We start from the raw sequence: 15,817 nt of genomic DNA, 5'->3' as shown, positions 1-15,817 counted from the left end.
CAAATACATTGTTTTCAATACGTGACAGCCAATTTCAATAAATACATTTGTGAGATTTGACGTGGTACCTGACAATCGAGGATTTCCTCACCCTCCTTGAACCAGGTGGTGCGTGGTCGGGGGTCCCCACTGACGACACACTCCAGGGTCACCGTGGACCCGTCCTTACAGAACTGGTCCCGCAGTGGCTTCTCAAATCTGGGCTTCCTGTTCACACTGTAAACAACAAAATAATCTCAGTTTATCATTCAAAAGATCATATTTAGAATATTTTTGTAATGCTGGAACTACATGTATTATTTGTTAATCCTAAATATGACAAAGATCTTACCTGGATGAAAGAGGAAGTTTTTCTTTGTCTGAAAACAAAATAAATATTGGTTTGAAAAGCACTTCTTTTTCTTATTAATTGAATCAACAATTTTTCTAATCATACTTGGATTCAATCTACTCTTGCACAAAACGAATATTTTTAACTACCTGAAACATGAAGATCAGCGATGGTTTTGACCTCCCCTTCTGGGGTGGTAGCCACACAGGCATACTGGCCAGAGTCGGTTTTCTGAGTGACAGAAATCTCCATTTGCTGGGTTCCATCTGATTCGGAGCTGATCTTTGTGCGGCGGTCATTATACACCTTTAACAGAGATTGTAAACTCAGTGAGGATGCACATATTCATTGAGGAATCCAACCAGTCTTGATTTATAGTATTTTGATGATTATTTGTAGTTAAGAATGCAGCAAAGTTAAGTTTGTTTTTTGACTCCCACCTTCTTTCCGTCCTTCTCCCAGTGTACTCTGTCAATGGCGTCATTGATGATGCAGACAAACTTGACATCCTCTCCAATGTTCACGTTTATTTGTGGTTCAAGTTCTACTATAAACCTTGGGGCAAATTTCCTAGGAAAATGTGGATGAAAAGTTTAATAACTGTGCTAATTTGCATTTTTGCAACAGTAGGCATTCTACACTAATGTCATACAAAAAAATGCATCAATTATAGCACTCGCTATCGTAATTTATGTACATAAAAAAATATGTGATAGAATAGTTTCAACTGGTCAAGTATGGGCCCTATTTGAAAAAAAATGGCATTTATAAAATACTGATTGAACTGTCCCTGGATTATACTCACATAAAAAAATTATTGTTCCTTTTGTCAAAAAGAGGGGACAGGTCAAGTCAAAGAAGAATCTAGGAATGTTTGTCTTATAGAATGTGTCATTACGATATTTTGGGCGTTGATAGTTTATTACTAACGAAATAGTAGGTTCGTCGTGTTTATTCCAAATACTCACTTCTGGGTTAGACCTATTCCTGGAAACTGGTCAATGGCTGTAGAATTTCTGACATCGCTATTGTCTTCTGTTTCTATAAACAACAGTTTAAAAATACATGTATATTACATAATCATTATAATCCTGTTAACTTGTCTTCGTAAGTTTGTGCTTATAATGAACTTGTACTGTATTACACATACATTTACAAGGTGCATCGTTATCTTTTCGTTTCCCGCCAATCAAAATTATAAAATCTGTACATGAGAACAACAAATTCCGGATTGAAATTAACTATTACAACCCCCGAGATACTGGATTCTGACTGACACGTTATCATAAATTAGAGGGCCCCGTGAATATTCCAGGACTGATCCCTGGTATCGGAGGAGGGGGGTCGAGGTCATTACTTACAAGTATTTTTGGACCAGATATAATGTAGTTTTACATGTACCGAAAAAAGAAAAGATTTGGTGAAGGGTGTAAAATATGAGCAATGCAATCGTTTCCAAAGTAACCATGATTATATACCCCTAAACAGCTAAAGAAACTTGAAAACAAATCTAAAATTTGAAGGACTTGTGTAAGAGAAAAAAAAAACAAAAAACAAATTAAAAACGTACGTTGTGAAGTACAAATTACACCGGGATTTAATTCAACTGACCTAACGCATACACTATATATGCAAACTATTGTGTTGTGTGTAGCTTGATAAAAAGCAAACACTGGTTAATGGATGTTGATGTAATCAGTCTGGACGGGACTCCCAAAACGGAGTTAACTCCCAAAACGGAGTCTTTGGCTCCATCATGCATTGCGGTAAAATGGCGTTTCTAATGTAAACAACGTGTGAGTTATGCCCCTTAGTTCTAAATAAATCTCTAAAATTGGCCAAAAACACGACAAAAATTAATTCTAAATTTTCCAAAATATTTCTTAACGTTTATGGGTCATATTAATGTCATAAATTCATAACCATTTACTTGTATTACGTAAAATTAATTTTTAAAATGAAAAATTCACCCAAAACTTCTATCACGCACAACTATAACTGTTTTGAAATTAATTAAACGCTTGGATATGTTTATTTATCATTGTTTGTTAAAAGTATAGTCTCATTTTAATCATTTTCATGCTAAATTATTCAATTATCTTGAATAAATATGTATTTAACATGGTTTCCTAACATCGCAAATGCCGCGAGCGATTATAATTGTTTTGATGATAATTATCAGTTCAATTTAAAGAGTTATTGTGTCTAGAGTGACAATTTGTTTAATTTTCTAGGCTTTTAAACAATCAATCCTATTTTTTAAATACAAATAAGACGTTTTTAATCATCGATAGAGCAGCCAGTATTTGTTTGTAATAGAAGCTCTTTTCGTTTACGCACTTATCAATTTGTATGTTTGGTGATTTTAAATTGTAACCCAATACGAAAAAGTAAAATTAAATGCAATTTACCTTTTATTAACGATAAAATTCCATGAAAAACACAGAAATATCACTTTTTAAGCATCGTCCAAACGTCCAACTTCGAAGAGAAATAACTTTCTTAAGTGCAAATAAACCCCTATTTCGTGCAAATACGATCGATAGTAAATTATATCCTGGGTCTTTTAAAACATGTTAGAAGGCTGCCAACACATGCAGCTCTTTGCAAGACGATTTCTTGTTGACCCCATGTTTTCATCGAAAAATCGCCATATTTTGTACCAGTGCGCATGCGTAGACTCCCAAAACGGAGTCCAAAATGCCTGCAGAAATTCACTTCCGTTGACTCCGTTTTGGGAGTCCGTCTAGACTGGTAATTCTGGTTTTTACAACTTAATCAACACGAAATAAAAGAATGTTGCACACTTGGTGTGAGGCAGTTACTACATTGAATTTGAACGATGTGTGTAAATACATATTTTTTGAAAATCTATGCCATATGGTAGTCCTGATTGCAGATAAGTTTACGTCGGTGTTTTTTTAATTTGTTGGTGTGTCTGTGTGTAGTTTTTTATAATTTGTTGGTGTGTCTGTGTGTAGTTTTTTATAATTTGTTGGTGTGTCTGTGTGTAGTTTTTTTTTTAAAGTAAAAGTCAATGCTAACTACTTCCATTTCTTTTCGAAAGATTTTCAGAAAAATACAGGCAAAAATGTTTATACTTCCGTTTTCTGGAAGAGTGTGTGTACAAAAACTATATAGCGTGACAGCTGTTTTGTTACCATATTGTAAATAGGCTTCGCCACCGAGAATGATGCAGAAGGGGGGGGGGGGGGCAGGCTAATTAACTTCCGTTCTCAGGCACGTAGCATCAGGGGGGGGGGGGGGGGGCTGGCCCCCCCCACTTTTTCTCGCAGCAGCAATTTTTTTTAAATTTACATATTAAAAAATGAATTATAATGGAGTTGGCCCCCCCACTTTTTTTGAAGTTACTAAAAAATTGATATGAAAATTAGGAAATGAGTAGTCAAATTGAAGGTACCCCCCCCCCCCCCCACCCCCCCGGATTAGGAATTTCATGATTCGGAAGGGAAAATTTTTTGGTAGGGAAGAATTTTTTTTTGGAAGTATAGTTGAGTCTACCCCCCCCCCCCCCCCCCCCCCCCCCCCGGATTAGGATTTTGAAGATTTTTGGAAACTTTAAAAATTTTTTTTTTTAATTTTTTAATTTTTTTTTTTTTTTTTGCTTGTCAAGATTTTTTGGATGGGTCTGGCCCCCACTTTCAAAAACGATGCTACGTGCCTGGTTCTGTACTGAATATTTTGATTCTTCTTACTCAAAATGGCCATAAATTCCAAACTCGATGCTTAATTTCGGTACATTTTTTCCTTCTGATTTACATTTCCAAATGTAATATGGATTTATGTAATTAGAAGCCAACCGACCATAACTTTCTAGCATATAGCATCAGTGCCTTCGAAGGTATCGACACTTGGGTCAAGCTGCTTTTGTTTGTGATTATGAAAGTTAAATAAGAAATAAGTAAGAAAGCTGAATAATTAGATCTAATTGTGTACAAATCCAAGGTTGAATTTCTGTTTTGATGACACACTCTAAATGAATTAAGTACATCATATAATTACATGTAAATACTAATTTTACCATATAGATAATTTCCAACAAAGCTTATTCCATACACTTTCCTACATTTTAGAACAGTAAAATGTGCTAACTTGACTTCTCCCTTTCTTCAATTTTTTTTTAAAATACCTATATTTCCAGTTGTTAAAGGTAAATTGACATCTAGCATAGATCTATATCACCATCACGTACAATGTACGTATAATTTCTGTAAATCGAACTAAATCTTGATCACAGTGTGCAACATTGTGAGTGAATTTTGCATTTACCACATAATCAAAATACTTTGTGCTTTGTTATCTTATAAGCAATTTCCAACATGCAATTAAATTCGTTTTCTACTAAAAATAAATTTTCTTTATAGTTATAATCTAGTATTCTTTGCATAAGATAAGATACCGGACATTTGGTATACTAAGCTTGTTTGGCATTTATTTCGCAACTAAAGGAAATATAGATTGATGTAAAGTGCATTTGTATATAACCTGAGAATCCTGGTCACGGCACCATAATTACTGACACACGAGTCCCACATTACTCAAGTGTAGCCCACGGAATAATATTGATAATGGTTTAAGAGCGATATGTAATTATGCTTTAGAAGTGTGATTATTATGAATTCACAAATCCTTTCTGTATATAATACATATCTATTATTCCGATGATTTGAACAGTGGATTTACTGACAGCTGAAGGGTTATTATAATACCCATATATTTCATGCATGACAGTGATCACAATCATGTACATGAATGAAGCATTCTGTATATCTACTAACTCCATCATAGAGTACATTCTTAGACACAAAAATATCAGCCACAATCATGCTAATCTAATAGCCATAGACAAACAACACAGAGCTATTTTTTGGTAACTTTATTGATATCTAAAAATACTATGTCAATATAATAGCATAGTAAAATCAGAGTGATTGCACATCATCAAGACTGCTAGAGCAGCATATGTAAAAGACAGAACTAAGCAAACATTCAGAATGGACTATGAACATCAACATTCTCTTGATGAAAAATGGTTTTTTGGATTATTTATATATAAGTCAAAGGTTAATAATTTAGGCAAAAATCAAAGCTTTTTCAAGATTTCTTTTTTTTCTTGAATATTTTGATTTTTGACCAAATTACAAACCATGTTTTGGAAATGTTGGGTTAGAATAGATTAGATATGAAATGAACATATTAAACTGAATAAAGATGCAACAACTTCCCATAAAACACAATGAATAAGATAGCTACATTGCTTTAAACCATTGAGCTATGCTATTTACTATTCATCTAGCCAAAGAATTATCTCTTCAATAAATGCCATTCTTTTTGTTCAGATTAATATCCTTCAAACTCCTAAAACATTTATTGTAGATAAAATTCCCTTTCATTTCAGAAGAATTGAAATATAGGCAGATGAATATTAGCATCTTTGAACAAAAAGCCATTGACGAGCTTAAATAAATGAACATGTCTAAGCTTGAACAAACATACCATGTTTCTCAAGACCAGCTAAAAAATCGTCCATTTCATCTTGAGCTACAAATCAGTACATTTAACAACTGATTATCACAGTGAAATAAAAATGGGATCTAATTGTGAATAAAAATCTTTGTCTGTACAATAACATGCTAATAGAAATAAATTTCTGTGAATAAATAAATAGCAAGTGCCTTCTATAACTTAAATTTAGAATAAATTAACAAAAAAACTAGCTACTTTGAATATAGTAATTAAACAGTAATGATGCAAAACTACAAGCACTATGGACACTGATGTTGGTAGAGTTTCTATGGTTACCATATGCTGTTGATATGACAATACCATGGTAATGATTGTTTAAACACTTCCTGCAATGGCCTCATATTGTGATTTACCTAGAATCTTAACTTTGGCTTGAGTCTCAGCTGAGCCAATGACATTTGTAGCCATACACTTATAAACGCCAGAGTCCGATACCACAGTGTCGTAGATTTCTATGTTGTAAGCACCATCCTCAAAGAACACTTCATAACGATCTAAAACAAGAATATTTTAGAACATGATTAGAAACAACTGCTTTAATACATAATAAGGTTATTTTAAATCAATACTCATGTACTGTGGGTTTGTTTTAAGTAATAGGCTTCAATGATCCTGCGCAGACCAAGAAATTAATGATTATTTGTGGCCTATTTTCATGGGTAACTTGTCACAATAAGACAGATGACTTCTGTGTACATTAATGGTAAATACACGTTTTTGTGGATGTAAATTCAAGGGCAAGAGATTTTCAGACAATCCACAAGTATTAAGCTACCACCCTAAGAACAAAGATTATTCCACAGAACATTTTATTTTGGACAAACAAGACAATACTCACCACTATGGCCGATTTCCTTGCCATCTTTGTACCACGTGATTTCTGCCTCTGGCATGGCCTCCACGACAACAGACAACATGGCAATGCTGCCGGTCCTGAACTGTTTGTCTTCGAGTCCCTCCACAAAACGGGGGGAGGACTTGGCCACCTTAGATCGCCCGGCTCTACCTCCCTCTTTGGGTTCAGGTATGGTTGCCATTGGGGGAATACCCATCATGGGAATATCTTTGTAATTGCCTTCGAAGCCTGAGGCCTCCAAAGACTGTTTCACTTGTTTCATTTCAGTTTGTTTTGTTTTGATCAGGGTAATGTCACCTTCTACGTAACAGTCGTACTGAATGTTGAATCCTTCCATCACATCAACAGAGGCGGGCAGGTGCTTGATGAAGAATGGGGCTGAAGGACAGAAAAAAACAGTTAATTAGGTCCACATAATGAATACACAAAGCAAATTACTGATATTTTATTTCTATGTTTTTCTTACAAATTAAATATATCTGAGTGCAACTTATTGTAAAAAAAACATTAATCATAAGATATGATTCTGAAAGATATTGTTTAAATGATGCTACTTGCCACTTTTAGCAACATATTTTAATATATATATAAACTATTCTACACATGACCCATAGTTTACAGTGTATTGGATTGTATAGCTAATAATCATGCAAGCAACAAATATGATTCATCTGTTTACTTGATGTACTGTGGAATCATTTAAATTTGTGGGGGCCAATTTTCGTGGATTGTGACTTCTTTGTTTATTCCCGGGGATGTAATTTCATGGATGCGTCGGTTACTGTTTCAGTAACAAAGATAGCACTTTCTAAAATTGTTTTCGTTGAGGATTTAAAATCGTGGGAGAGGACTACCCACGAATACCACGAAAATTGAGCCACCACGAATATTAATGATTCCACAGTAACTTTGATAGCCTTATAAATACAATCTGAAGCATTGTTCTCATAGAGCAGACATTATTTCATCAGCATGTTTATGATAATGCATGCACTTCCTTTGTCTAACATTACAATTACCAGTAAATGTATTGACAGCTATACAGAGTGTTGCAGATATAAGCTATTCACTAAACGTATCATCTGCCAAGGTTCTATGAGTAAGTACATTGTATACTGTACATGTTTTTAAATACAAATGTATACTACACTGATATACATACAGGAATTATTAGAAGACACAAGCTACATTTCTATATACATATCTCTGTTACTATAATTATTTAATATTGTGGTATTAATGTGTGCAAAGAAAATAGATGTACCAAATCCTTTCTCCATATTGTCTGAAAAAGCATAGGAATAGATCATATGACATTGATTGAAGATAAATGACCACGGAGTTATAGTAAATATGTCCCTGATATGACTGATGGAGCAGAAAAGGTAAGACTTCTGGGGGAGTAAGGATTAAAAATAGTACAATTACCTGCTGCTTTCTGGGCATCTGCTGTTGCCATGTCATCTCTGAAAAATAGAAAATAAAAACATAAGCTCCATTAAATAAATATCAAGATGAAAAGGGAAATAATTCCTATTTCCTTTAACTTCTAATTTCCTGTAGCATGTGTAAATAAAAACAAACCCTGCTCGTCTTGCTGATTTCTTAGTCACACGGACAATGCATTTAGATTCCACGGTACCCATGGCATTAGAGGCCCTGGCGACGTATTCTCCAGCATCTGAGGACAGGACCTCATTGACCTCCATTGTGTGCATGTTCTGGAAGGCAGTGATCTTGTGTCGGAAGTCATAGGTCAACTCTCGCTCGCTCTTGTACCAAGTCACTGAGAATACGTGATAGAAGATACATGATAATTCACAAAATGAAAGTAAAAAACTAACAATCTATGTGTTCTATAGAAGCAAAGCTCTCAGTTTCTGTTAATTTATCAATACCATTAGGTAGCTCCAAAAAGAATTGCTACAAAACTTACATGACGGTCTGGGCCATCCCTCTACAGTGCAGTCAAGATGGAGCTTGTCTCCCTCGTCCAGTTCAATGACCTTGGGGAGGGCAATAGAGAAATGTGGGAGGCGACCGCCAGGGATACCCAGGGGCTTTAGTTTTTCATATCCTCGCTCTGTTCTCTGGGACCACATTGCTCCCTCCTCCATAGCCTCTGGGCTTTCAGGGGGAGAGGCAGACTTGGACTTTGCTGTACAAAGAAAGACATGTTACAGTTTAGTTAGTCAATTCAATACTGGTGTGAAAACTTTGTTTACATAGAAAAATATATTAGACTGCAATTTGTGTAAAACCACTGACCTTTGACTCTCAGGTAGGCAGAGCATTTACTGCGGCTGGATGAGTTTTGGGCGATGACACAGTATAGGCCAGAGTCACTGGTCCTGGCACTGCGGATGATGAGTTCAGCATTACCGTCAGAGTCAGATCCCATGTATACTCGTCTGGAGTCTGTCACATTCATGCCATCCTTTTGCCTAAAATAACAAAAACAAAAATCAGTTGAACTGCATTAACGATAAAAGGACAATAAATGATGGCACAGTTTTTGTTTCACAAGTGTTACCATTTGAAGTGTGGCATTGGGTTGCCCTTAGCGAGACAAGTGAACACCACTTCATCTCCGGCGGTGACCGAGATGTCTTGTAGAGGGGTCATGAATTTGGGTGAGAGATCCAACTCTGGGCTTGCCTCTCGCTCAGTGCCCAGCACATTGAGATGACCTGAGCATGTGACCTCACCCTCAGAGTTGGTGGCAGTACATGTGTAGGTACCAGCATACTGCTCCGACACAGAGAATATCTCCAGGGTCAGTAGTCCATGCTGATTCTGTATGTATAAAAGGCCATGGTTATTTATCTTTCAAAATCAATCAGCAAATAACATAAACAAGAGTTCGACATCATTGAAAATACAGTGTGTATGTTTTGAATTAACTTGTTAGATTGTAGAATAATCATTTATAATTTATTGACAAGAGCAAACAAAGAATAACACAATTTCACTAAATTTTCTCTTTCATAAAACAGTTATTTTTACAGATGAGACAGGATCTTACCGAGATGAAGAAACTGGTGTTGTTTGTAATGTCCTTGCCGTCCTTCTGCCAGGTAATTCTGGGAGCAGGAAGTCCGGTCACTGAGCACATGAAGCGGACATGGCTGAATTCTGGCACCGTCTTGTCGCGGAGTTTGGCGGTGAAGTTTGGTGCTTCCTCCACCCTGTACTTCATGGTGGGGGCATCCATCAGCTGTGAGGACTCCGAGGCATACAGTGGAGTGGTGTCTGGGCGCGGGAAGGCAAAGTCAGATACCTTGATGCTGGCTCCTGTAATAATGTATAGCCATAAAAATTACAAAATGTTTAATCTAATAATACAATCTAATGTACAATGAAATGTCATTATAAATATTTAAAACTATGCATTTTTAGTCCACTTACTTTGTACTTTGACATAAGCCTCAGTGGTAGTAGACCCAACAACATTGACGGCGCGACACATGTATCGCCCCGTGTCATCTTGGAAGGCGTCGTGAATGGTCAGTGTGTGTACGTCTTCGTCCACTGTGATGCGGTAGTGACGACCAGGGTACAACAGCTTACGATCCTTGTACCTGTTTAACAGTAAAAATATAATTTTTAAAACAATTCAGTTCAGCATTTCACAATTCATATTATTTTGATTACAGCATAACACAATCAGTAGATGTCAGATTAAAATAACAGAGCACTTGCCATTCCACTTGTGGGTTGGGTTGCCCTTTGACCTTGCATTCCAGTTTGACTGAGCTTCCTTCCTCAATAGTGCTGTCTTCCAGACACTGTATAAATTTGGGCTGAGTGGATCCCTCTGGTATGGTTTCTGTAAATCACAATTATAAGTTGGATGATTATTTTTCATCTATCCTCACATTTAAAAGGACTACAATTACTCCTTCACTACCCTCCACCCCTAACCTCATGTCCCCTTACCAATGACTTTGAGTTCACAGGAGCACCAGGTGTGGCCATATTTGTTGGTGGCCTCACACTTCCAAGTTCCAGCATCATCTGGATTGACCTCGTGGATGATCAGTCTGTACACGCCCTTGATGTGCTCAAGATCATAGTGTTTGGAGGACTTGATTCGGACATTGTTATGGAACCACTGAACCTCAGGCTCAGGGCGACAGGTCACTGAAAATCAACACCACATGTTGTAAGGACTCTGAATTCTCTCGTTATAGGACAGGTTTATTCTAACTCTTTTGCAATAGTTATTGATGTTACCTGAGCCTACAACATGTGACTCACCTGTGACGGTCAGCTCCACAGTCTCACGGACTTTCTTCACCTGGTCAATCAGGGGCAGCGTAAATCGGGGTGGGACATTGCTGTCCAAAAGTGACGTGTCATAGTCATGTCTGTCCAGTCTGAAAAATAAAAAAATTAAGTTATTCATAACAACAGCTTCATTAAATTATAGTAAGAGACATGTACCTAACAATGCATCCAGTACACTTACTTGAGTCTGGGCAATACTTCTGCAGGTTGTTTGTCTCTCTTTTTCTTCTTTCTCCGTAGATCTATAAACACAGTTCATTATGTTATCCATCTCATAAAATTCAAAATTTTAGAATGACCTTCATCTTTGATTGTTTGACCTTGACTTACCTTCCACGGAGATCCTGGCAGTGGTGAAGATCTCGCCATGTTCATTGACGGCCTTACATTTGACCTTGCCTGCGTCCTCCACATCAAGCTCGCTGATGAAGAGCGAGGCGAAGTGGTCGTGGTAGGTCATGTGATACTTCCTGCCATGGGTCAGTTCCTCACCCTCCAGGTACCTACAGGTTAAAAACAGTACACATGACCATGTGGGGGTAGTAGAACAGTTAATATACAGTAATTAACACAGCTGTTGGGTACCTATAGGTCAGAAAAGATGCATCATGTACATGTATAAATGCAGTAGAAAATAGTCAAAATAAATGCAGTGTACCCCTCAAATGAATAGTGTAGTCATGTGATAGATCTTGTAACAGGTTAAATCTCTCTAAGTACCTTTATTGGCCAAACAAAATAGATGTATATAAAGGTACATGTAGTAGAAAAGTCTGTAGAAACACAGAGCACCTGCTGAATGATTGGTGTAATAGTAGGAATACTAGTATGTTATAAATCAAATGAATGATTAATATAACAATCTACATGGTACATAGCTAAACAAAACTGTTTGCAGGTCTTCAAGAAAACCATTCCTCTGTAAAAAGAATTTACATTCAAAAGGAATTTCTTTCGATAAGCATATCTCTTACACTTCAGCAGGAATTCCAGATTCGACCTCTACGGGGTCATCTGTTCCTGCCAATAACACATTAAATCCAAGAACCACTTTGTCCATCCTCACAGGATGACCACTTCAATCATTTCACAGACATATACCAAAATACACAACTTAGCACCAAACAGATTCACAGGTACCAGTAAATCCAGAAACCTATACACCGTCTACAGAAACGAATATCATCCCTCTACGATGTTATGATCATCCTTCTGTTTGAACTGATAACATTTTTTTTCTTTTGCAACAATATTCGGCATAACCTAATCTTTCTCAGCAGGATTACAATACACAGAATAACCTTTATCCCTCTGCCAGGAGCAGACTTAGTGCACCTTGATATGAAATCTGCTCAAGTTATAATAAGATTCTGTCTTATCTTGTGTCAGAGTTTGACATCCATCTCCAGGAGCTGGGCTTGTAATACTCCCGTAAACCCCCTCCCTGAAGTGACGACATACACATGTATTCCTTGCTCAAACGAGAGCACCTGTCTCTGTATCACAACTAGTCAGCTGAGTTTATGACAGCCTATAAACAGTTGGTAAAATGAACAGAAGTGCTGCCTCCACACACAGATTGCTGAGAACAGCAGAGATCTTTTATTTATCAGTTCTGTTCGATAGGAGAAATATTTATGAACTTCTGTATCTTGTGTTTTTGTGAGATATGATGTATGAAGACAGTACTTCAATGAAGAAGGGGCCCTCCTGAGGGAAAAGAGGCCAATGTAGAGATTATTTGGTGAATAATTTACACATTGCATTTGATCTCCATATCATGAAGTCTAGGATATGAGAATGTTCCCTTATCAGTTTGGATCTTTATCAAAGAAGGCTTATGAGATATTAAATCTTATGATAAAATATAATATACAGATATAATATTGCATGTCTTGAATCACTTTGATGATATCTAAAGTACTTTAGCACAAGACAAGGATATTAAGAAATTCTCAGTGCAATACACTGCAGACCAAATAGAATGTAGATTTCTTTTTTATCTATGAAATGACACTAGTTACTACACCAAATAAGATACTGGTAGAATGTTAATCAACAATTTAAAAGTTTTATGTTGGTGAACTTCTACTGACCAGTGAATGGTGGGGACAGGCTTGCCACTGATCTTACAGGTCAGTTCTACGTGGGACCCCTCGTATCCATGAACATCAGCCAGGGGCTCAACCACCACAGGGGCATGGGGAGGCAACTCTGTAAGATTATAACATCACTGTTAGTCTCTCACATACACAATGTAATACATTGGATGTATTTCTATTTCCTTCACAAAATATTACATTCACACAGTAAACATTTGTATAATATTGTTATTAAATGTAATTAATCTTCATATTAAGAATTTAATCAGTAAAACTTGTGAAATACATGAATACTGACCCAGAACAAGGTGTCTGGACATGACACCATCGTCTCCCTCTCTTCTGAAGATGGCGCCATTTCTGGCCAGGCGGCCCATTGGTAAAATGTCAAGGTCGTCTTCTTTGTGGTGTTTCCTGTCACGGTATTCCTTGTGGTGTGCCCGAGACAGTGGTTTGCCAGTGAGTTTCTTTTCAGCGGTACCCTGATATAGAGGTACTCATTAACATAACAGTAATACATTATTATTAACAAATATTGTAAAAAAATATCACAGACAGGTTCCAATAAAAGAAAACATGCTAAATAAAAAAGAAGTTAGGCAAAAACACCAAAAAAAAAAATTGAAAAATAAATAAAAGCAGAGACAGTTCGGTAACAATAACAGTTTTGTGTCCTCTGGTAAATTAAATATATTAAAACAATAATGTACTGTACCATTTATGCGGAACATTCACTTATCACCATTTATACATTATATGAACGAATCAACATAATTGAGTTAAATGTTATTTAATTATTAAAAGGAAATAAAAACAGAAATTGACATTAAACAATCTAAGTTTCGTGTTTAACAAAAGGAGAAAACTCAAAGTGGCTTTGGATGTAGATATAAATAATATAATATTCAAGACAAATAAAATAATAATATAAAAAGATGTGTATCAAAACATGATCAATAAAGAAAGAAATTAAGTGCAGACACTGAAATAAAATCTGACAAGAAAGGGGAAATAACCCACACTATGATTAAATTTAATGGACATCACCCATGTTACTTACTTTCTCTATTTGAGAGGTCTTCTGTTTTTCTCTTGGCTAAAAGCAAAAGCAGCAGGAAAATAAAGCATTAATGCCTGATGACTACTAAGAAGCAAATACAGGGATTTAAGGCATCCATGAAATTACAACAAATGAATTAATTGGAATACAACCCATGAATCCCTCCAACATCTATTAACTTGTTTAGATTATTTACAACACTGAAGGTCAAATAATTTTTTTTTTCTCCTTTTTTGCAGACTAAGTGTACTGCAGGAAATACACAGGGTTACCAAAATTTTATTTATGAAATATATACTGACAGTTAATATACAGCTAGTTATTTTTAATGGAAATATTATCATAAGTAATAATGTTGTGAATACAGGTAAATGACTTTGCCAATGATACCAAAGCATATAATATGTCTGTATACATCAGTAATACAAATATTTCACTCCAATCATGCAGGATAAGAAACTTAAGCACTGGTCTATATATCTTATAATTTGTATGAACTAGAAGCTGGACCCTCTGCAGCAAATACAATATGGTACTTACATTCAGCCATGGATGATCTAAAGCCTCGAAGATTGTCATTCTTTTACTGAAAGGGAATAAAATCGAAAAGATAGAATAAAAAAATAACAGAAGTTAACAATCCTATCTGAATTCATTTAGACTATTTTATGATTTATGATTAAGAATAATCCGTTGTCACCTTTTGTTAGGAATGAGTAGATTCTTGATGAAGTCTCTGGCCTCGGATGAAATGTTCTGCCAGACTTCGTCGTCAAAGTCGTAGTCACAGCGGTTAATGTTCACAAAGGTCTCATGATCTGTCTCTCCGGCAAATGGTGAGTATCCACTCAACCTGACAACAAAGATTCCAGATAATACATAACTAATACCATACAAAGTCTATTTAGTATCTTCATTAAGAACATCACAACTTATACAGGAGATTTGTATTCAATGGTGAGAAGAACTTACAACACATAGGTCACAACTCCCAAGGACCACATGTCTGTAGTAAAGGAGACTGGCTCAAAATTGATGATTTCAGGGGCACAGAACTCCGCAGTACCAAACAGGACCTTGACATTCTTGCCCTCCTCCAGTCTCTGGGTCAGACCAAAGTCAATGATCTTGACGTCCTTGCTCTCCTTGGTGACACACATCACATTCTCAGGCTGAAAACATCAGTGTTAGAATATTTTAATCATACAGAAATTTTAATGAGTCATTGAAACAGCTGGACTAATAAATTCAGATGAACATATGGTAGTATACATGGAATATGTTACTAAGATTGCTTTGGTACTGACCTTGAGGTCAAGGTGAACCAGGTTTTGCTGGTGCATGTGCCTGACCCCCTGACAGATCTGTCTCATGTAGGTGATGCAGTCCTCCTCTGTCAAGTCATACTCTTGTTCCACAAGCCGGTCAAACAGCTCTCCACCGGTCAATCTATCGACAACACAGACCAGCTCAATACACATTGTCCAGGTCAATTACTTACAATACAATCCCCAATATATATACAGTTATCGTTCATAGGCGAAGGTCTGACCATCAGTTACATGTTTTATTAATTTGACTTCAGTCTCATTCTTTTGAACAGTTCAACAATCTTAAGTACCGGTAATCAA

At 36.3% G+C, this 15,817-nt stretch overlaps 1 protein-coding gene across 5 annotated transcripts in view; it reads right to left on the bottom strand.

The window, feature by feature from the left end:
• Nucleotides 1-15,817, bottom strand: part of LOC128191973 (titin-like) — a 259,892-nt gene that overhangs the window by 53,595 nt on the left and 190,480 nt on the right. For all 5 annotated transcript variants that reach the window (XM_052864366.1, XM_052864367.1, XM_052864369.1 and 2 more), the window contains 27 exons: nucleotides 15,494-15,635; nucleotides 15,159-15,358; nucleotides 14,887-15,039; nucleotides 14,727-14,772; nucleotides 14,187-14,222; nucleotides 13,425-13,608; nucleotides 13,121-13,238; nucleotides 11,355-11,527; nucleotides 11,206-11,266; nucleotides 10,995-11,113; nucleotides 10,674-10,877; nucleotides 10,437-10,563; nucleotides 10,143-10,315; nucleotides 9,760-10,028; nucleotides 9,268-9,530; nucleotides 9,003-9,178; nucleotides 8,671-8,892; nucleotides 8,319-8,520; nucleotides 8,163-8,200; nucleotides 7,999-8,019; nucleotides 6,717-7,112; nucleotides 6,232-6,372; nucleotides 1,300-1,372; nucleotides 772-901; nucleotides 481-637; nucleotides 332-359; nucleotides 69-216 (listed from right to left, as the gene is read on the bottom strand). In XM_052864366.1, coding sequence (XP_052720326.1) covers nucleotides 69-216; nucleotides 332-359; nucleotides 481-637; nucleotides 772-901; nucleotides 1,300-1,372; nucleotides 6,232-6,372; nucleotides 6,717-7,112; nucleotides 7,999-8,019; nucleotides 8,163-8,200; nucleotides 8,319-8,520; nucleotides 8,671-8,892; nucleotides 9,003-9,178; nucleotides 9,268-9,530; nucleotides 9,760-10,028; nucleotides 10,143-10,315; nucleotides 10,437-10,563; nucleotides 10,674-10,877; nucleotides 10,995-11,113; nucleotides 11,206-11,266; nucleotides 11,355-11,527; nucleotides 13,121-13,238; nucleotides 13,425-13,608; nucleotides 14,187-14,222; nucleotides 14,727-14,772; nucleotides 14,887-15,039; nucleotides 15,159-15,358; nucleotides 15,494-15,635 — 4,000 coding nt within the window. The remainder of the gene's footprint in view (nucleotides 1-68; nucleotides 217-331; nucleotides 360-480; nucleotides 638-771; nucleotides 902-1,299; nucleotides 1,373-6,231; nucleotides 6,373-6,716; nucleotides 7,113-7,998; nucleotides 8,020-8,162; nucleotides 8,201-8,318; nucleotides 8,521-8,670; nucleotides 8,893-9,002; nucleotides 9,179-9,267; nucleotides 9,531-9,759; nucleotides 10,029-10,142; nucleotides 10,316-10,436; nucleotides 10,564-10,673; nucleotides 10,878-10,994; nucleotides 11,114-11,205; nucleotides 11,267-11,354; nucleotides 11,528-13,120; nucleotides 13,239-13,424; nucleotides 13,609-14,186; nucleotides 14,223-14,726; nucleotides 14,773-14,886; nucleotides 15,040-15,158; nucleotides 15,359-15,493; nucleotides 15,636-15,817) is intronic.

Source organism: Crassostrea angulata, chromosome 7 (genome assembly GCF_025612915.1).
Source record: "Crassostrea angulata isolate pt1a10 chromosome 7, ASM2561291v2, whole genome shotgun sequence".
In the NCBI taxonomy this organism is placed as follows: Eukaryota; Metazoa; Mollusca; class Bivalvia; order Ostreida; family Ostreidae; genus Magallana; species Magallana angulata.
Note: the sequence above shows the minus strand (reverse complement) of the source record. Positions and strands in the feature narration are given on the sequence as shown.